This window comes from Syzygium oleosum, unplaced genomic scaffold (assembly GCF_021117445.2).
Source record: "Syzygium oleosum isolate NSW1041296 unplaced genomic scaffold, Sole_v2.1 Sole_v2.16, whole genome shotgun sequence".
Classification (NCBI taxonomy): Eukaryota; Viridiplantae; Streptophyta; class Magnoliopsida; order Myrtales; family Myrtaceae; genus Syzygium; species Syzygium oleosum.
This window is the reverse complement of record NW_026607500.1, coordinates 7,673,730-7,695,518: the sequence shown is the minus strand read 5'-3', so window position 1 is coordinate 7,695,518 and position 21,789 is coordinate 7,673,730. Positions and strand designations below refer to the sequence as shown.

Genomic DNA, 21,789 nt, shown 5'->3' with positions numbered 1-21,789 from the left:
GTCAGCAAAGTTCAGTCAAAATCGGCCGGATGGACTATATTGACAAAACGTAAAAAGATATATGACTAAATTGGCATAATGAAAAGGTTTATGATTTAATTAGCACGAGTACAATAGATTAAGAACTTTTTTGGTAATTTTTGCCAATAATTAGCAAATGCTGGGTTGTATTTAATATGGGAAAATATATAGTCGCAACAAGAATATCGAAACCGGCACGACAATGATGAACATAGCGTCTCTTTTCTTGATCTTTGGGCGAAAGATCATCTCAGGGCAAGGATGATTCCAATCCTCGGTCGACCTGGCACACGCGGCATCGCTCTTTCTTAACACTGCGCGGGGTAGGTTTCTCTTTCCATGTATACTCTTCGAAGATTTATGAGATAATGATACAAACAGTCCCTGAACTTTGATTCAATGTGCAATTTGGTTCCTGAACTTTTAATTTGTTCAATATAGTCCCTGAAGTTTAGCCTGGTGTTCAATGTGATCCCTAAACTTTTAATTTGGTTAATGTGGTCTCTGAACTTTTGATAAATATTTAATTTAGTCCCTGAACTATATGAAAATATTTAATGTAGTCCCTGAACTTAAATTAATGAAATGACAACGTTGAACATTTTCATATAGTTTAGGGACTAAATTAAACATATACCAAAAGTTCAGGGATAATATTGAACAAACTGAAAATTTAGGGACCGCATGACACATTGGGTTAAAGTTCAGGGTCTACATTGGATAAATTAAAAGTTTAGAGATCAAATTGCAAATTGAGCCAAAGTTCATGGACTCTTTATGTCATTTTCCCAAGATTTAACATGTGAATTAACAAACCCCTCCACTTCTAACGTGATGTGCTGGCGATTACCAGTGTTATCCGCAGAGTATCGAGATTGCGCAATCAAAAACAGGAGCCATCGTGAAGCAGAAACCGAAGTCGAACGTGACCATCCGCCTCCATTGCCCTTACGTCATAGCGAACGTCACCTTGGCTTGCCAGGGCTTTCGGACTGCCGAGCGCATCGACCCGTCGGTCTCGAAGAAAACAGGGGGGACTTGTGTCTCGTCGATGGCAGGAGATCCGACTGGCTTTTCCATCACGCGGGACAATTCCTATCCATTCGAACTCTTCTATTACGAGCATGTCGATGGTCATAAGAGGAAGGCGTTGTGTGGTTGTGTCGGAGGAAACGCCGAGGACGAGCTCTTTGTTGTGATCTACGGAGAGAACTTACAGGAAACCCTCCATTATACCGGAGAGTTCCTTCGCCCGTCTCTCTTTGAATCTTTTAAGGCCTTGCTCATGACCAAAAGTGTTCCTGTTTTTCTTTTTTTATCATTACAAGACACTTTATTGGTGCTCAGTTGATCCCAATAAGCATATTTCTTATTCGTTTTGTTATTTTAAAAAGATTCTGTTCCCTCTTATTGCCAAACAAAGAAAAAATTTATATCGCTTAGCTTTTTCCTTTATTCCCATTTTTATTTTATTACTTTTTAAATCTAATCGATGAGAAAAAAATTTTGTGTTTCAACTTATCTTTTTAAGCATAGAAGCGTACTTTAATTTTTTTTTCTGTTTTTTTTTGTTGGAAAATCAATCCGTTAATGTGTTTATAGTATGAAGATCAAATTTAGGATGAGATGTTGGAGTATTTGATATTATTGGAAGACGGTGTTGTAGCTAATGAAATAACCTAAAGGGGTGAGTAGGTTATGAATAAAATATGATAAATTTTTTCGGAATTAAACAGAATCAAGTTGATATATTCAGGAACAAATTGATCGATGTAAGTATATGCTGCGAATATGGTGCGTCTATTGATCAATTAAAGCCTCGAGTAAGGAGATAGAGATAGGTGCATCAATATGACTAGCTATGAAAGATCTTTGTGCTCTTGAAATATAGCACTTCAAAAATATATAAGCAACATGCTTTGATACTAATTGTTGTAGCTAGTTAGATAAGGGGGCGAATAGATTCAAGTTGATAGATGCAAAAATAAATTGATTGATGCAAGTATATGTTGTGAATACGTGTGCGGTGCTTCTATCGATCAATTAAAGCCTCAAGTAAAGAGATAAAGATAGATGCGTGCATATTAATAGTGGTTCGGCTTAGATCAATTTTCCATCCACTTTTCCAAACTAACATTCACTAGTAGCTCCTTTTTTTTTCTTCTATCATTCACTAGTAGCTCTTTGAATAGTGACAATCGTAGCTTGCGCTGCTTCTACCCAAAGCTGGTAAATAACGCTACCAAGTTACATGCACTACTACAGCACTTGTACACTTTTTAAACGATTTACAATCAATGTATAACTCTCGGTAAGTAAATCAAACTAAGTAAGATATTCTTGTAATTCTCACAACTCGTCTCTATCTACTTTAGCTTGCCTTGATCACTTTTATAATTGTCAATCGTTTACCGTTGAATAATCTTCGAGACAATCAATTAGCCATTGTAGATAAAAATAAAATAAAATTACCAGAGATACGTTCATCCATACAACTAGCTCTTCTAGCAATCTTGTTGCTTCCAAGAATAGTTCCATCTTCAATGGTTTATGAATGATTAATTGGATACTCTTCGAACTGAATGGACCCGCAATTCCATGCTTGTGATCGGCCATCAAATTCCTTTAGATGTGCAATAATGACTAAAGGAATATCCGGTTTTTGTTTAACATGTTATGTGACTTCTCAGCTTGATATAAGCAGTAGCTTTTGTCAACCTTCCATGATTCTGCTCAGTCATCCAGTTGGCAAACATTGTGTCTATATGCATGAGCATATATGTGAATTAGACTTCCACAATTCTGTTCACCTATTGATTTCTCCAAGTCCTCACAAAACTTCTCCTTCGCTGATCTTGCTTACCTTCGAGTCCTTCCAGTCTTTTAAGTCATTTCACTTAGCACTTAAAATAGTTCCAAATGGAGCTAAGTCATCAATCAAAGTCACCTGAATAGAAATAACATTTGGATCTATCGAAATACAAATAGTAAGTGATAGTTTTGTCAATACTAAAATCTTATGAGGTTTTCTCAAAAAATAGTACGATTGATTCTGATTCTGATGAGATATGATTAAATTATAATAAAAATGTACTTTTATTCGGCGTATGTCGAGATAATTTATCATTGAGAAAACATATCCTGCCAAAAACATTTTACTTTTTCGCAATACAACACGGCCACTCGAGTTACCTTTGTTTTGCTTGTTACTCTATCTTTCGCTTTAACCAATGTGATAAGAATAAATTGTATGAATTTTAATTCAATGTCCGATGTCGCTTCTAAACCTTAAAGTTCGACGTGATCCCTAAATTTTAACTCAATATTCAATCTAATTCCCAGACTATATGAAAATATATAATATTATTCATAGTTCAAAAACTGAATTGAACATATATCAAAGGTTTAAGAATCACGCCAAACAAATTGATAGTATTAAGTTAAAGTCCATGAGTTATTTGTGTCAATTTTTGCCTTAACCGTCCTTTTTGCGAGGGTAGAGGTTGAGATCTTCGTGTCTCCTTGTTGTTCTTGCCGACACGGCGATTTTCATCGCGTGGGTTCCGTTCACCAAACTCCAATTGATTCGTGCGGGACGAAGCAAAATGCTCATCGATTCTCTTACTTTTTAACACATCATTCCATCCCGACCGTCGAATTATGTACGATCTCGATGGGGCGCGGTAATGAGCTCATCATCTCGCTAGGTCCTTCACGCAACGTCCTTGTTAATCTGGCTAGCTGTCTTCCACCATCAACACTTCTTTGCTTTCCTTTCACTCTTTCAATCAAATTTGACTATTTCTCGAAATTTTCAAATCAATTAGTACGACCGTCTCATGATTTAATTCCAAGATTTTTAAGACCTTCTCATTATTTAATTCCAAGATTTTTAAGGTCCAAATCTCCACGCGTCCGCTCGGGGAAAATTACCATTTTTTATTTTTCACTTTTTCTTCCCAAAATTGAATTATTTCGGTCCCCAGTGGTAAATTCTCGAAAAATCCCGAATTTCTCACCTGCGAATTTACACATATAGAGAAAACAAGGAAAATAAACGTTAGCGAAAAAGGTCAAAAATAAAAAATAAATAACGGAATCAATCAACGAGGAAACAAATGTTAAAAGAATATACCTCGCACCGAATGCCACGCAACCCAGCACGAACGGCGAAGCGAACGGGACGACGGTCAACGGGGAAGGGAAAGCAACGCACGACGACGACGACGACGGCTACGGCGGCGAACGGCGCCGTCACACGGAACGGATCACGACAGCGATCCCAAACAAAACGCTCTGCAAAGACGGCGGGCCCCGACGGGATTAGGGTTTCGAATTTCGATGATCGCGATTAGATTTAAGGAGTCGATTAACCAGTTTGATTAGGGATTATTATCAGATCTGTCCGATTGAATGTAATTAATGTCCGAAAAGAATCTTTTAATCTCCTTCAACAGCCCATCTCAGCCATCACATTGGCTCAGCAACTATGTACACACAAGAAGGTGGTTGTGGTTCCGATCTCCGCCGCAACCCCGTCGCCAAATAACTCGCAGGGTGAGCTCGCCGAGTTGACTCGGCCGGCACCGCCCGATCCGGTACCTTCGGAATCGGCTGGCTCGCTCGCTGACTGACAAAACCTGTGACCTGAAAGACGCCCGCTCTCCTACCGCGGATCCTCCGCCTTCGACATGACGGAGAGCCGGCTCGGCCTGGTCTCGAACGCCCCGCGCCGCCGCTGGTGGTGCGACGACGGCCGGATCAGGGCCGTGAGGGATCTCCTCATCAGCTCGCCTTCGACGCCGCCGATCCGCACCAGCGAGTTCGTCATCGCGGATCTCCTCATGTTGAGCCGGTTGGAAGGGGACGACGCCGACTGCCCGTGGTGGCCGCCGCCGCCGGAGTTCTTATGCAAGCTACAGCGAAACGAACCTGGATGGGTGGTGGGCGAGCACATGCACGTCTTCTTCGCCGGGCCGCCACGGCTCCCGATGACGTGGTGCCTGGGGGAGACGGCGATGGATCTGCCCGGGGACGTCGACCGGTCGATGGAGAACCGCACGGAGGGGGACATCGAGGAAGAAGAGGAGGACGACCTGAAGACGTTGACGCGCGTCGGGGACGACGACCGGCGGCTGAAGAAGGAGGCGTTGGAGGGACGGGAGTAGAAGCTGGAGCTGGTGGAGGAGGCGAAGGCCGACGCGGTGGCGGAGAGCGACGAGTCCTGCGCCGCCGCGAGGGGGGAGTAGTACCGGCCCGACGGGGAGAGGGATCGCAGCACGTGCCGGCTGCTGGATCTGGTCCTGGACGAGGTCGCCATTGTCGGGGAAGCTTCGAGGCTAGAGAGAGAAAGCTCGAAGGCGGAAGAGAGAGAAAGAAGGGAAGTTGGGGGGAGGAGCGCCGCCTTAAGGGGGTGGTTCGGGTGTTTGGTTCGGCAAACCTAGCGAGTCTCAATGGCTAGATTTATAGATCGGAGCGGGAGTGGCAGAGGCCGTAAATTCGAGAAACATCGTGGGGGGTTTCATATGGTATGTGAACTCGGGTTAAGTTCCCCGACCATGGTTAGGGGGGAGCGGTTAGGGTTTGTGGGGGGCCTGGATCTTTTGCGGGATTCTGATCCAACGGCCGGATGGAAAGGGACGGGGGAGGCGAGGGGATGGAGCGGCCTGTCCAGCTGTCGCGACCTCGGACGCGCCGAGATGCCGACACGTGTGGGAAGGTTCGCGCGTTTCGCGGTTGTCGGGATGTTCGGTCGACGGCCCGTAGATACGTGGGAAAGCGGTAGTGGCTCGAAGTGGCCAGGATTTCCGTGGCGCCCACTGTCGCAACTTATCGTCGCACGCGTGGAGCGCCTCCCCGCGTACAATACTTCCAAGAATAACGCTGCCGTTTGTGGGCCACGAAATTTCTTTTTTAAAAAAAAAAAGTGTTTAAACGGAGGAATTTTGGAAAATTATTTATTGTTATGCCGATTTTGCAACTCGGTCCTAAATCTATCGTGCGAATGTCAATTCAGCCCCAAATCTTTCAATTTTGTTAAGTTAGTCCGGAACATCTCTGTTAAATTTTAATGTAGTCATTTTGATTAATTTTCGTCGAAAGTTACTCATGTCGTCCTGCACGCACACTGTCAGCGATTTACGATGAAAATTGACTAGAATAACTAAATTGAAATTTGTGCCAAAGGTTTGGAGCGAAATTATAAGATTGAATTGGGATCTGCACAATAAATTTAGAACTGATTAGACAATTTTCCCAAACATCGTAACATTGTAAAATAAATAAAAGTTAAGGACGTTTTGTTTTTTTTTTTTGTTTTTTAATTTCGAAGGGCAAAATATCATAAATTAAACATTTTCCCTTTAGAACCTTCTGAACTTGTATAGCATTAGATGTAGGAAGCCCTTGTATAATATTATAAAGTTAAAAAACAGTATTCTACGTTCTTCCATGCTTGGCTAGGATGAAATGTTATATAGCATTTCCAATATATCCTAAAATAAATTATGCGTGTTTGGCTTCTTGCAATTTAGTGCTATATAATAGGGGTGTCAGAACCGAACCGAAAAACCGAACCGAGATACGAACCGAACCGAAAATTTCGTGCATTTCGGTTCGGTTTCGGTTTCGGTTCGGATCATCAAAATAAACCAATTTTTCTTTTCGGTTCGGTTTATTTCGGTTCGGTTCGGATCGGTTTGGATCGAACCGAACTAAAATAAACACTTCGGTTTAGGGCTATTTTGCCCTCTCTCTCTCCCCTTCTCTCTCCTCTCTCCTCTCTCTCTCTCTCCTTAATGAACTTGAAACCGAAAACTGATCCGAACCAAACCGAACCAAATCGATTTTTCGGTTCGGTTCCAATTCGGTTCGATTCAAATTCAGTTCGGTTCAAGGGGGCACCCTTAATGGTTCGGTTTTCTTGAAAAACCGAATCGAACCGAACCATTTACACCCCTACTATATAACATCGTTTAGATTTTGACACACGCTAAAACAATTGACCTTCCTAAATGATATGATGAGCTATTGAGACTCAAATGGGATTATTCTAGAAATATGAAAATGGTGGACATCCAACCGTTGTGAAATAACATAACATAAGTTGTTAGACATATTATAAGTCAAGGGTAATTTTATTCAAAAGGAAATTCTACGTTGGAGATTTAACTTTTATTTAGGGTCGACCATTTGAAATTAGCTAGTCTTATAAACTCAATTGATGTTGAAAATAAAAAAAAATTCGACATATAGTGAGATCAAGCTTGTTTGATTACCCTGATTAGCTTTGACTGAAAGGACTTGATTTAAGTTATAAAAATTCACTTAATTCGAAAGTTAGGAAGGAATTACTCATTTCGTTAAGTAGAAAACTTAACTAATAGTAACTAAAGTCCTGCCAACCATATCGTTAAAACCTATCAATAGTAGCGGCGCTTCTATTTTCAATGAAGCGATAATAATATTCAGTCCTCAATTGCAACAATATATAAACTTATTCTGGACCAGTCCAATATGCATTGAACTCATAATCATTTTCGCCATTTTAAAGTTACCACCACTTAAAATTCAACGCTTAAATTTTCGGCACTTGCTACATGTTTAAGACAGCGACTATTTTTGTAATACTCAATGAGGGGCTTTATATATATATATATATATTTGTCCTCGCTTATGTAGAAGTGGGATAAAATCAATACCAACCAATATTATTACTTGGCTCATAAGTTATTTAATTAAATTTTTTTTCGAATAAATGGAAGTGGCGAGTACATAAAATGTACGCACAGAAGAGAAGAAAGGGACAGAAGGAGACTTCACTGTCGCACGACGCCATGTTGGTGATGGGGGAAACTGGGAATGTGGAAAAAAATGGGGGGTTGGAGGTGGGTCGATGTCAACGAAAGTTGCAGCCTCCACGGCTTGTCCCCCCGTCATTACTTACCTTAGAATATCATCCACCTGTATTTTAAGAAAGGAAAAATGACGCGAATAATGCGATATCCGAATATTTCGGATAGTTTAGAAATTAAACTGAACATGTATCGAAAATTTGGGGATCATATTGAATAAATTAAAAATTCAGGGATCACATTACATATTAGACCAAAATTCATGAATTATTTGTAACATTATCTCTTTAAAAAGCAACTGATCAAATTCCTAATTTCCTTCAAACCCAAAATATATATTTTTTTTTGTGAAGAATTTTAGTTTTTGAGAGCTGAGGTGAGAGTCTTGACAAGTTGGCGATATGACAAGAGAACCCCGGACCTTGCACATGTACGTATTAAATCTACTAATCTTTTTTGGCGAATTATTTGGATCGGACGCACAACCATTGAACGTGGTCTAAGAATATCTGTTCATTTTTTTTTTTTAAATTTTGGAATGGCCGTTCGAAATTTTAAGTTTATAATTGACGAAAGAAGGTTGGAAGTGGGCCTCTCCTTGCTGGCCAAGCGTTTTCTTGGGACCCCCATGAGTTAGGTCTTCCGAAGCTTTTTCCTTTTTGTGCTGCGACGTGCTAGAGGGTTTGGAAAATTTTGAAGTCGCGTTAAAGTTGGGTTGTGATGTGTCCCGTCTAAAAGGCCAAATTATTATTCTCAATCTTTAGTGGGAAATTCGGTGATGGTTATAATTTATAACCCGCTAATAAAAAAACACGGTTTAAGAAATATGCGACCCGACTGAATTTCGCACGTCCTCGATAGGATATTGATTTTCCCCGTGAGAAACGGTATTAGATCTTCGTGCGGTATTTTTACTATCAAGATGATGGCGGGACTCGGAAATAATAATAATAAGAGCAGTGCTCCTAATGAGTCATCGAGTGGGAGAATGCATTCGCTAAATTTAGTTGGTGTCGTCTCTCTATGAATAAAATGAGAATAATTAACTATTGTAAAAAGTATAGATTAAGCGCCCTAGTTGTCATTGTCGTGACGGAGTGGTAGGGATGGTATTGAAACTTATGAAAATGAGAATACATATATTTTTTGGGAAGACGTTGACGCTATGTCTGAAAGAAAGGTCGAGGAGGAAAGGGCGGAGAAAATGCTCGAAATTCCAACTTTTTTCCTACTCTCCCTACTCATAGAAATTTTTTTAATTTTTTTTCATCATTTTGCACTGAAATTTTCATTTTCCCCAGCTGCCTCTTCTCATCACTACAATAAAACTTTTCGGTACATATACAATACGAGAACAACATTGCACTTACCACTCAAAATAAAAAAAAATAAAAAAGTCAGCTTGATTATCAGGTCAAAACAAGAGCAACTCCGACGAGGTGTTGACTTAGACGCTCAAAATGTTTTACTCTTCTCGTGAAGGTCTCGGGTTCAAATCTTGTTGGGAGCATTTCAAAAAGTGAAATTCTAATCGCACTAGGCCAAGCTGAGGGAATGCACCGTTGAGATCGCCGTTGATATGTATGAAAACCGATCCCTACACCATCCGATTGTTTTTTGTTTATTTTAAAGAAAAGCAGGAGCTTCACTATTTGTTGTTTCCATAAGTCTTACTGCAAGGAAATATATGGAAAAAATTTGAATTCATACAATTCACATCCAGCACTTAGGATGTGTTTGTTTGAGTGAAAAAGATTTTTCGCGAATTACTTTTTTGGATTTTCACGAGTTTTGATTTTCTAAAAGTGATTAGTCAAAGAAAAACCATTTACGGTCAAAGAAAATATGCGCGCTTAAAGTTAGAGAACATGAATTCCTTAACCTGGAAAGGGAAAAACATTTTCCCGAAAAAGGATTTCTCTTTATAACGAATCTCGCGTTTGCTTTCCCCGAAACGAACACTGCCGTTAATCGGTTTTGGGCGTTAAGAGCAGACTCGTTAGTCCCGATCAAATATTACAGCTATAGCGGCACGCCATAACAAATAATAATCAAAAGGAATCTCGTGCACACTTAGCCTAATCAATGTGAATTCTAATCTATTATGTTAACAAATTGATTTCTAATCTTGTGCAGCAATTAACATGTGAACCGTGGCCAAACCCTAGAGTCACGACCACGCCGCCGCCATGGCAGAGTCGTTCTTCTGCAGCTGGAGCAGGTCAACGATTTCTTGATATGCTGAAGCCCCATGTGAAGGCGAAGGACGAGGAGAACAATTCAGAGAGTCAACATGGAATTGGTCTCGCCTGTCAGAACCTTCCTGCATGATGCCGAAAGGCTACACATTGTATATGTATTTTCCCAGAAGTTAGGCGCAGTTCCTTTTTTTTTTAATTAATTATTTTTTTGGAGCTTCTTAATCTCTTTAAACATACTTAATGAGGAATTTTTAAAATTTTTTTTTTAATGATACCGATTACATAATTATTTTCTTTCGAAACGTCCATGATTGGGGCTGTTTTGAGTTATTTCCTACTGATTATGTGTTTGATTGCACTGTCCACGAGGCATAATTGAGCCCACTGATTCTTGCACATGGTATGTGGGAACGAAGAACTGGTTTATTAGCCGTGGCCATGGACCCATTGAAAATGTTCGGACCAAAATGATGTATGCCTGTGTTTGCTGATAATTCGAATTTCCATGGTCAGCATTGTTCGACATCGTTTGTCGAGACTAATTTCAAAGTGTTCTGGTGATGTGGTCCACGAAAACCGTGATTATCTTGTGAAAGAATTATCAGCTTTCCGATCGTTATGTCCATACCTTTTATTTAACGATGGTGGTTTGTGTATAGCTCGAGGCTCACGTTCAAGGCGCCTCTTGCGTATGGGGGAGACGGATCTTCGGTTTATATTTGCGGGTTTGTTTTGCTAATAATTTGTACTTTTAGAACAATGATTATTGCTAGTTGTCACTTTTATTGAATTCAATTCTAAGTGAAGTGTCAAAAGCAAAGGAACAATGTTCAAGGCAATGCCACTCTCGTCTGAATTTGTGCTAACCTTTGGGGGTCGTAGTTTGAAAGTGGAAGCATCCATGAAAATTCAGTCTTTATGTACAGAGCCATCCAGATGAGACTAACTTTGCCGCAAAGAGCCGAACGATGATATGAACAGAGATTAGAATCTTCTTTTTCCCGGTGAAGGGAATTACCAAGAAATTGATCCTCCAAATTCCATATAAATAGTAGAAAGTTAGGTTGCAATTGCTAGAAAATTTTCAGATGTGGACACAGGTTATTTGAGACTTATTAGTTACATTTTCTTGTAAGATGGAAGATGTTCTAGCAAACTGAGTATCGCGATTTTCCTCGAGGGGTTCCTTCTACGGTCCTGTAAGAGGAAAACGGGACTGATCCCGCCCGCTTAATCGATCGTAATTCTCTTTTGGCATTCGTAATTTTCTTTCTTGATAGTAATTTACCTGCTACATGTGATTTCATTACTTTTCTTCACCGGATGTAATTTCCCTTTCGTCGCCGTGAGTTCTGATGATCCAATGGTTAATAATATTCCACAAAAATAATGATATGTAAATTTGTTGTGTTATCGTTAGTAAAACTATCTCATCGATCGCGACTTCCATTTACACTTCGTAAAGTTCTGTAATCTATGTGTCGATAATTTTTCTTACTTATTGTAAATTTTTTAAATCAAAAAGTAAGTCTAATAACCTTTACATAATTACATCCCTAAATATACTTCAACGTTTTTAACTTATATGGAAATTTGAATTTGCAAAACAAATCCGACGGACCACATTTGTTTCCCCCTTTTTTTTTATCCAACAATCCACGTCGAATGCGAGACAGGTCCCGGAAAATCACTTAGCAGACCAGAGAATATCCCTTTTCTTAAGAATAGTAATAATCGAAGCGACAGAGGAACCTTCCATGATTCTTTCTTATGTCAACACATAAGAATGATTTGATGGGAAAGACTTCTTTAGCTACTCTCCTTGACGTAGAAGCATCCCTTTAACTAAACTGCAAGCAGATGTAGAATTAAGGATTGAACTACTGGTACTGATTATCAGTTCTTTTGCTGGTGCTGGTTCATCAACTTACTAAGGACGTTGCGAGTTCTCTTCAGTATACTCATCGATGTGTATCCGCAGCATGCTCTCGTGTCTGAATCTTAACTTTTCTCCGGTGTTGTTCCCATTCCGGACTGGTAGATACGCAACTTGCCGAGATAAAACATATTTAGTTCCGAACTTCCGACGAGAAGGCGTGTGGGTGACGCGTGAGCATTGCTTTCCTGGAAATTTGTGTGCTTACTCGGATACATCCCCCCCTCAAATCCCTTTTCGGTGATCTGAGATCTCTTCTAAAGCGACCTTTTACCTAAATTGAGAGACTTGACTGCTACATAAAAAGAGACATTATGAAGGACCCGACTACTGCCCAAATCATAGCTGCCTATTGCCACTTGAATAGGTAATTAGTCTTGCCACGGTCGCGCCAATAAAGGACATATTCCCAAAACTTATGAGACAGTATCCCTCTAAACTGCTAAAACCTGCAGTTCCTGCAAAAATGATAACGAGACATTCACTGAGGAAGCAGAAGCCATATCGAAAGAACCACAACAGTTTATAATCTCGACATTGGCTTTCCAACTCTTTCTTTTTCCCATTTGCAACTGTGAAAAAAACATCGATTTACTAGCCACATCTTACTCGAACACTATTGCTTCTTCTTCCCAATGTTAGCCAAGAAATCCAGAATTTTCGAGGCCTTCGCTGAATCATTCTGAAGACCATGAGCAGATTCCCCAACAGCCTTACCACCGACAGCGTGATGTCCGTCGGCATGCTTCGTTCTTGTGTCTGTTTCGAACATAGCAGCAAATGCTAATGTTGAGGACAATGCCTTCTGAGCTGAATTCGAGATGTTCCTGTACAGCCTAGGCGTTGAATCTGAAGGTTGACCTGGAGTTATTGGAGAAACTGGCAGCTTCCATGTTGTCATGCTAGAGCTCTGTGTCGTACTAGAGGAACTTGGTTTCCCTTGCAGAGATCTGTCAATAGCGTCATTACCAACAGAACTGGAGCCAGATTGTTCTCTAGTTATAGAGTCGTGAAGTAAAGCCTTCCTTGCGGAGAAAAGCTTCAAGTTCGGTGGTTTTACTACCAGCTCAGTCCTTTTTGTCGCTTCATTTGAATTGGGGAACATTGACATTGGTTGGCTTACATCATTAACAATCTGGGCGCTATCACCCTTCTGTTGAGTTGAGGGAGCATGTTTGAGCATATTCACGTTACTTGCATTGAAAAGGAAGTTAGCTGGTTTCTTAGAATCTGTCTGATTCAACGAAGAACCAAATGATAGAAAATTTACTCCTTTTGGTGGCAATAGTGGTGTGGTCTTCAAAATTGCGTTCACGTTTTGAACTGTGCCAGAAGCATCTTCTCCACTATGAATGGAACCATCTTTTGCAGATGAACTGCCCATTTCTGACTTGTTGAAAGAAATCAATGAGGATTTCTCAGCAGATTCAGAGCTACCTCTTTCAGGTCTGACCACTGGTGAGTTTGTTGAAGAGCCTGTCATGTTCGGTTTTAAGTACTTGAAAGAAGCACGGGAAGTGTCTGACGCAGTATGGGCGTTGTTCTTGTGGGAGCCAACAATTGTGCCTAGTTGCTTCTTAGGAATCAATGGCATAGCTAGATGATTTGATTCATTATTGCAAGTGTTTGAAGCAATTGTAGAATCTTCCATCTGCAGTAATTGAAATCAAGCATGTCAAAGATAACTAACCAAATTTAAAAGGCTAAACCCCAAGTCCACACCAATATGCTCTGGTCAACACTTGGAGTATAGTAGCTTTGTAGAAGTACCTTATGTGAAAACATACAGTTGTTGCCTCTGCTACAAAAGCCTTTGGATGCATAATTGCTGCAAGTATACTTGGAGAGCTGATGATCAAATGGACAATCATCTCCTTTCATGCATGAATTTCGTGCAAAATGACAGCAAGGCTGCAAAATGGAAGTCATGAGGGAGAGGAAGAGAGGAGAAAGAAAGAGGGTCAAGGGTGCTTTCTTAGACAAACATGAAAAGTGATTTACATCTGTCTTTCCTGCCACTTCAAATAGTTTATGTTTTATAGAGAGACATCTAAGAATTGCATGTTTGCTCTTTACGTGAGTGTTGGCCAAGCTAAAATGTCATTGAAAATGCTCAAGAGCATATTCATACTGACATTAATCTACAAAAGAATGACCTATAAATAGAATTAGTTAGTTCAGTTTGCCCCTAAGGCTATTTTAGAACCAATATCAATGGAAAAATTGTCACCAAAAGAAAAAGTAACAATAAAAAATGGATATGAAATACAAACAAGAAATGTAAAATATAGGCACCTTTGTAGATTTCGTCAAAGGCACGGTATCATGTGAAAATTTGCACTTCTCTCCCTGATAAACATAAAAGAAACATGAAGATCAGGGGAAATGTGAATTTTCGAAACTTTAGACCATCATAAGCAAAAGTATCAAAGACTAAATCCACACAAGAGTAAAATTATACGCTCAGATTGCTTGTGAAGTGTAAAGTAGAAAAACACAACTACTTATTCCAAGATATAACCCCCATTATTACGACACAAGAAAGCACAAGGTTGTTACATGATGACCATCATTCATTACATCTTAAAATGCAACTCAATATGGTCAAAAATTACCCATAGAAAAGAAAAGACCTACGGGTATTAATAGTAAAAACTTAAAACAGGGTAATGTTCTCAAACAAATGATAATGTATATGAGCCTTGGGATTCCCTGAAAATATGTACCATATAGTGATGAACCGTCTTTTTTTCCTGCTCTTGTATATAACTGATGTGCTCAAAAAGTTTCTCCATCAATAAATGTTTATCTCATAAAAATATTATGATGAACCACCGACTAATCCCACCCAGCCGCAGAAAACTGAAAGGAACATTTGTAACAGAGGACTAAGTAAAGAACCTCCCACAAAATTCACCATTGACACAGTAGCATATCGCAAGGTAAGCAACAAGTTAAGATCTCAAGGTTTGCAGCTATTGAAGCATTGATAACCTGATGTTGTTTTTGGTTCTAGATTTCTCTTACCTCGGTGCATCTTCCCTGGAGATAATGGCGGCAATATGTAACTGTTTTTTCTTTCAGCACTGGTTGCAATTTCAACCTTTTTACCCCAAGCTCTCTATTCTTTTGTGCTCTCTTTCTTCGTTCCTTTAGCTGAAAAAAAAGCCTTATGAGCAATTCATGTAGTATATACTTTGTTTTTAATTATACAAGTCGCCAAGTGAAAGAGGAAAATTATATACATTGAGAATTTTCATGTCAGAGGAAGGGACAAGCGCAGCTTCATGAATATGAATCTCAAACACAAAAAATAATGAAAGAAACTGGATAAGTGGACAGACCTTTTTCTTCTCCTTCCTTTCTTTGCTAAGAGTACGCCGTTTTTTCTTATCTTGAGACTCCTGCAGCAGAGCCATGACAGTTACACGATGCAAAATTTTCATTAAGGAAAAATTTTCATAAAGAAAATTATCGTCCACATATATATAGCAAAAAACCAACAGCAAAAGCTTCCTCTATGCTTTTTAACCAAGACATGCCACACTCATCTCTATATACCGCTCATCCATACAAAAGGAAAATGATGCCATAACCATGGTTGCTACAAACTTCTGATCATCACCTTCATGCTAGAGACCTTTAATCATGGCAGCACATTAATGCATCTTCTCAAACTATAAGATGATATTAGTGCATCAGATACCACTAAGTTGCAATGGAAGTTATCTCTCAATAGCAGTGCAGAAAATAAAAAGTGCATAGGATCAGACCTTCATGGTAGTTACAGCCCCTTGGTCCCCAGATTTCTTTTCCAAATAAATATCTGCATAGGAAACTATATCGTTACATCGACTTGCGTGATCGGGCACGTCTTCACTGAATATGCAACCATGCTTTTTGGCTTTTTTATCTTCAGTTGAAGGACGATCTGTACCTACTTTTTCAGCTTCCAAAACCATTGACTTTCCATGAAAAGCCATTTGAGGTTCACAAATCTTCTTCCCCCCATTATTTTCATGGTTTTCAGCTTTTCTCACATTAGCAACATCACAGTCCATTCCAGCACTGAAAGAAGAGGCTCCAGATTCTGTTTTGTTTTTCCCTTTTTGTCCTTCATCAGTGACACTCTCCATAAGTGCAATGCATTCAGACACTTGCTCAGTGTTGAGCAACTTAGTCGACCCAGCAATATCATCCAAACGCATATTAGACAATGTTCCATCCACCCTAATGCTGTCAGAAATTTCCCCCTCCTCAACCTCTTGTTCTTCTGTCACTTCCTGAGGCAAATTTAATGTACTATCTGGGAGATGCACATCCGTGTCTCCCGTACATGGATGTTGTATTTCATTCTCTCCAGTCAATGCCTTGGTTGCTGAGAGTGGATATTTCTCGTCCACACTCTGCATTGGAGTAGGAGCAGAGCCAATTGCAATCTTTTGACTATGGTCATTTAAATCTCCTTGCAGGTGACTCATACTTGTAGGATCATCTACAACTATTTGTTCACCAGAAAGCTCTTGATTGGTACTTAATGAAGCCACGACACCACTGACATGGCGTTGATCATCCGTGAGCTCCACTGTAGAATTATCCTGATGAACAGGTGCAATGCCTTCATCATTCAATAGGATGCTTATATCGTCCATGTCCATGTGCTCCAATTCATATCCACTTTCTTCTATATTAATGCCTAAAATGCTCCCCATGACCATCTCATCCTTTGGTGTTGAAAGATTGACACCGTATTCTCCATCCGCTCTATGGGCCATCTCATCCATTGTAACTTGCACTTCACTAGATTCTCTGTCCTGAGAGCTTAGACCTTCGAAATGTCCATCAGCAACATTTGATTTCTGAACACTTTCGGATTCTCCCACAATGGGAAAACCGTCTTTCTGTGCTGATGAATGTTCTAGTGGTTTACAATTTGAACCGGCCACTTCCAACTCACCTTGACCTTGGTCACAAACTGCCTCTCCAGTGTTTTCACCCTGGTCATCATGGGCATCATCTTCAAGATAGAGAGACGAATCAATTAAGAGACAAAGCAAGCAAACCAAAGGACTCCATTGGAGCCATTACTAAGACTGTAGATCAATCTTGTTGAGATTGCATTTTTATATAACATCACCACAAGGTTAAAATCAAATTTTAAAGTTGTATAATTTTACAAACAATGGAAAAGAAAAGAAATATTCCATCTTTATCATTGTAGATGTCAAACACTAACGTAATAAACACTACAAATAAGAAATAACCACAATACCCATATATATCAAGTAGTTCGCCCAGGGAAAGCATTATACAGACAGACTAACTACATCATAGTTTCTTAGTCCATAACCTTCATATGTAGCATAATACAGACCAAACAGACTCGGCCGTCTAGATAATATCAAAAAGCACAAAAAAATGCACTAACAACCAATGTGGAATAAAGCTTGACATTTCTCTCAAGGTTTCGATGAATCGATTATGTCCATCATCCTCATAAATTAACAAAATCATCATATGCACAATGACGACTTTTTTCAGTGGGTTTGCAATATTGTTCAAATGCTAAAGCTTTACAGACAAAATATGAAGCTTAGCTAGAGCCAAAAATCAACAAAAGCAATCATTATGGCGTTTAGCCTAGCTCTATCCTTGTTCCCAACTGTGGCCCTTGCTTAGACCAGCCCAAATTTCCTCTCTTTTCGAGTTGTAACTCAAAAAATCTCTCCGGGTTTACTGTTTCACACGATTCTAACGACCCAAAGATCTCGATACAGGGCAAGCAGCAAAATGCTACCAACATAGCAAGCCCAAGCCACATTATTGAACTCAAATTTCAGAGGTGAATACAAAGAGAACGCAAATACCTGAACTTGGCAAGTGGGTATCGAATTTGACGACGCGCGGTGCGTAGTTCGGGTCGCCGCAGAGGGAGAAGATGCGAACCAGGGTCTCGCAGGTCTCGCTCTTGAGGCGCGGCCTCTTGCGCAGAGGAAACGGGGGCATCAACTCCGAATCCTCCATCGCGACGTCGCCCGAGAATCAACACGGGCGGCGCGAGCCCTCGCTCGAGTAGCCGGCTCCCCCCCGCCGCCTCCGCGGCCGCTCCGATAGAAGACCGGCCGCGCCGGTCAGGAAGGATGGCTTCGACGATTCAAACCGACCAGAGCACCGACGAACGATTGGCAGAGAGGGAGGGAGGGAGGGAGGCGAGGCGGAGAGGGGCTCAAGCACCAAGCTTTTGGCGATCCAAGGAGGGAGAAGAGCGTCGACCGATCATGGAGTCGGCGCTGCTTCTCTGCTTCGCGCGCGCTGCGAGGGAGAGCGACGGAGGAGGCTCGCCGCCATTGCAGCCCAACAAACATAGTGTTTCTCGTATATGGTACAAGGTTTTTATAAATAAATGATTATAGACATATTACGTTAGTGACTAATAAATCAAAATACAAGTAATAAGTTAGTAATCGAAATACTTTTAAGCTCAGTTTGTTTTCGCCAATAAATTGATATCCGGAAAATATTTTCTGAAAAATTATTTTCTAAAAAAAGGATGATATTTTCTAGTGTTTAACGGAGACAATTGAGAAATATTTTTCGTTGTTTGGTAAGAAAAATTCAATTTTCCTCTTATACTGGTTAGGTGCTAATGACTTGCATATGAGGAGAAAATATTGTGCAAGACTGTCTCGCCATGTCATCGCTGAGACAGTCCATTAGGTGTGCAACATGTGTCAAAGCAGGTCTCACCTCTCAAGGGATTTTGAAATTTCCCTCCCATCTCTGTCTCCGTTAGCTCTTGCGCTCTTTCTTCCTTCTCCCAAGAAGGAGCTCTCTCTCTCCATCACTCTTCACGTCACAAATACAAACAAAAGCTTCACGAACAGAAGCTTTCTCTCTCTCAAAATCGCCTTCGTCTTCTCATTTTCTCTGAAATCTCAAGGAATGAAGCCGTTCCATTCTCGCCATCAAATACTTTTCGCAAAGAGAAACATAAGTAAACCTCATTCCCATTAAGCAAATGGGGGTACAAACTCACAAATATAAACGAAAGGGGAGGAAAATCCTAACCTGATTTTCGCTCTTCAGACGGAGAAAATGAGTAGGAGGTGCCGATGGGCTCTTGAAAGGCAATGGCGGAGGGGGCTTCGTTCGTTGGAGAAGAGAAGATGGAGTGAGGCGACAGCGGAAGCTCGTTGTGATTTTAGGAGAGACGCGAGAGGAAAACCCTAACTTCCGGAAGACCTTCACTCATCGGACGGAGAAAACGAGCCGGAGCCGCTGATGGGCTCTTGTATGCGACGGCAGAGACAACGGCGAGAATTTGTTTCGTTGTTTGGTAAGGAAATTTTGATTTTCCTCTACACTATTTAGGTGATGGTAACTTACACATGATAGTCAAGGAACTCAGCACGGGCACTAGAGTCTAGTCTTGGGTTCATAAAAACCGAGCCCAAAAACTCGGTGCACGTGTCCAGCTTCTTAGTGCCTTGGCCTAAGTCTATAGATGTTGGGCCTAGGTCCCTCGATTTTGGGCTTGGGTCCATCGAGGCCGAGCCTTGAACCTTAACGCCTTCCTAATACTGGTGCCTACTCCTAGGTCCATCGAGGCCATGCCTCATATCGATCCCTTCACGCTCGGACCTGGATTCGTCGAGGTTAGACCCGGGACCTTGGCGCCCATACCCGAGTCCATCAAGACTAAGCCTTAGTCCCTAGCACTTGGGCTTGGCCCGGCATCGAATTAGCCGATTGTAGCCTAGATGTATCCGAGCCAGGGCATCGGGGTCTTTGGCCCAACCTTGATGTACTTAGGGCCCGTTTGGTAACGTGCCAAATAGTGAAAATTTCTGTTCTTTTGTTCCCAGAAATAGTTTGGGAACAGAAATGCGTTTGGTAAATTTTTTGTTCCTTGGCACATTTTTGCAAAAATTTGTGCCGAGAAACAGTTTTGGAAGAGAAACAAGAAGTAAAAAAAAGTTGCTTCTTGTTTCTCGGACAATTTTGAGAATCGAGTTTTTTTTTTTCTTTCTTTTTTTCTTTTCTTAATTTTGTGTTCTTCTTCCTTGGGTTGGCGCCGGCGCCGGCGACGGCCATGACCCAGGCCGGCGAGGGCGTCACGGCCCTCGCCGGCGAGGGCGAGGGCCGGACCTCGCCGCCCGGGCGAGGCGGCCTCGCCCGGATCGAGCGAGGCCGAGCCTCGCCTCTGTCGGCGCGACGGCGATGTCGGCCTCGCCCGGAGACGGCGAGGCTCGGCCTCGCCCGGATCGAGGCCGAGCCTCGCCGTCGCGACCCACGGCGGCCGACCTCGCCGTGGGTCGCGACGGCGAGGCTCGGCCTCGCCAGATCTGGGCGAGGCCGAGCCTCGCCGTCTCTGGGCGAGGCCGCCTCGCCTAGGCGGCGAGGGTCCAGCCCTCGCTCGCCTAGCGAGGGCGACCCTCGCCTCGCCGGCGGCCCGCGAGGGCCGTGACGCCCTCGCGCCCTCGGGCTGTGGCCGGTCGCTTTCGACGGCCATGTGCCAAAGAAAAAAATGAATAAAAAGAAAAAAAAAATAAACAATTCAAAAATATTATTAAAATATTATTTGGGAACAGAAATTTTGTGTAGTTACCAAACGCATTTCTGTTCTTTTCTACTCTAGGAATAGAAATTTTGGACAATTTATCAAACGCCTTTAAATACTCGTAAATTGTTTCCACACGTAATAAAAAAATCATTTCTGTTCGTAAATAGTACGCAGCACGTAATGATTCACGCGCACCCTTAGTCCCACTACCAAGGGCCTAGGAGCAAGTGTTGGGGTCCATGTGTCAAAACACAGAGTATTTTATTCAAGTTCCAATACATGGTCATAATTTAGAAAGTAATTTTCAATTTTTTATGAGGAAATTATTTTCCAAAATCTTAGTTTTAAGAGGAAAACTTTTTTCAATAATTAGGAAATTTTTTTTCGTTAATTCAATTTTCTGAACTATCTAAATGTCGAAAAATGAAGAAAACATTTTTCTACAAAATATTTTTCGGGGGAGCCTTTAAAATAAGTCCAGGGTCATCATGAATTACGAGAAGAAGGATGATAAATTTTTTACATTGAGATGTTTAAGGCATATTTGGTAATTATCTTGTTTCTCTATTTTTCTGTTCGTTTGTTTTTCGGAATAAAAATAAATAAAAATTCGCTTGGTAACGTCAATTAGTTTTTTATTTTCTTGGAATAGGAAAGTGACTAGGGAATAGATTTGAAACAAAATAAGAAGTTGTTCTTGGGAACAATTTCTAAAACAGGTCATTTTTTTTTCTTTTTTTCCTTCCTTCTTCTTACTCCTTTATCTAGTCTCCGGCTATTGCTAAGGCTCGGCCTCGGACAACCACGCAGTGGCTGGTCGAGGGACAGTGGTTAGACGAGCAAGGCTCGACCTCACTAGATTTGGGGAGGTTGATTTTGTCTGGCCATGGCAAGGTCGACCTTGTCGACTCTCGTCTCTAGAGACCTGACGACCGGCTAAAGGAGGAAGAAATATTTTAAAAAAATTAAAAAAACCTAAGAGAAAATTATTAAAAAACTGAAAGTAATATTACTTTATAAAAAGATTTTAGTGTCGTATCAAATGCATTTTTTTATTATGAGAATAGAAATTTTATACAATAACCAAATGTGTTTTTTCTCAAATGCTCATCCAAAAAATAAAACTTAAAAAATTAATTTTAATAAAAAATTATTTTCGAAAATAAATTGATTACGACCGCCGCTAGAATACCATACGATAATAATTCGTTCGGC

The 21,789-nt window shown here is 40.9% G+C and overlaps 2 protein-coding genes across 4 annotated transcripts; both read right to left on the bottom strand.

Moving 5' to 3' along the window:
- Positions 1 to 4,410: 4,410 nt before the first annotated feature.
- Positions 4,411 to 5,475, bottom strand: LOC115686255 (uncharacterized serine-rich protein C215.13). The gene has a single exon (XM_030611481.2). The coding sequence runs from the start codon at positions 5,339 to 5,341 to the stop codon at positions 4,688 to 4,690; it is 654 nt and encodes a 217-aa protein (XP_030467341.1). The 5' UTR covers positions 5,342 to 5,475; the 3' UTR covers positions 4,411 to 4,687.
- A 6,291-nt stretch (positions 5,476 to 11,766) lies between these two features.
- Positions 11,767 to 18,366, bottom strand: LOC115686234 (uncharacterized). Of its 3 annotated transcripts, none has more exons than XM_056318806.1 (8): positions 17,879 to 18,366; positions 15,785 to 17,028; positions 15,356 to 15,415; positions 15,039 to 15,167; positions 14,307 to 14,360; positions 13,782 to 13,922; positions 12,621 to 13,662; positions 11,767 to 12,469 (listed from the first exon to the last, which is right to left on the bottom strand). In XM_056318806.1, exons 1-7 carry the CDS (start codon positions 18,033 to 18,035, stop codon positions 12,628 to 12,630), a joined length of 2,820 nt encoding a protein of 939 aa, XP_056174781.1. In that variant the 5' UTR covers positions 18,036 to 18,366; the 3' UTR covers positions 11,767 to 12,469; positions 12,621 to 12,627. The 3 variants fall into 3 exon arrangements, with proteins under 3 accessions (XP_056174781.1, XP_056174782.1, XP_030467318.1); XM_056318807.1 differs by having other exon boundaries at positions 12,467 to 13,662; positions 15,785 to 15,837; positions 15,949 to 17,028; XM_030611458.2 differs by having other exon boundaries at positions 12,467 to 13,662.
- Positions 18,367 to 21,789: the final 3,423 nt, after the last annotated feature.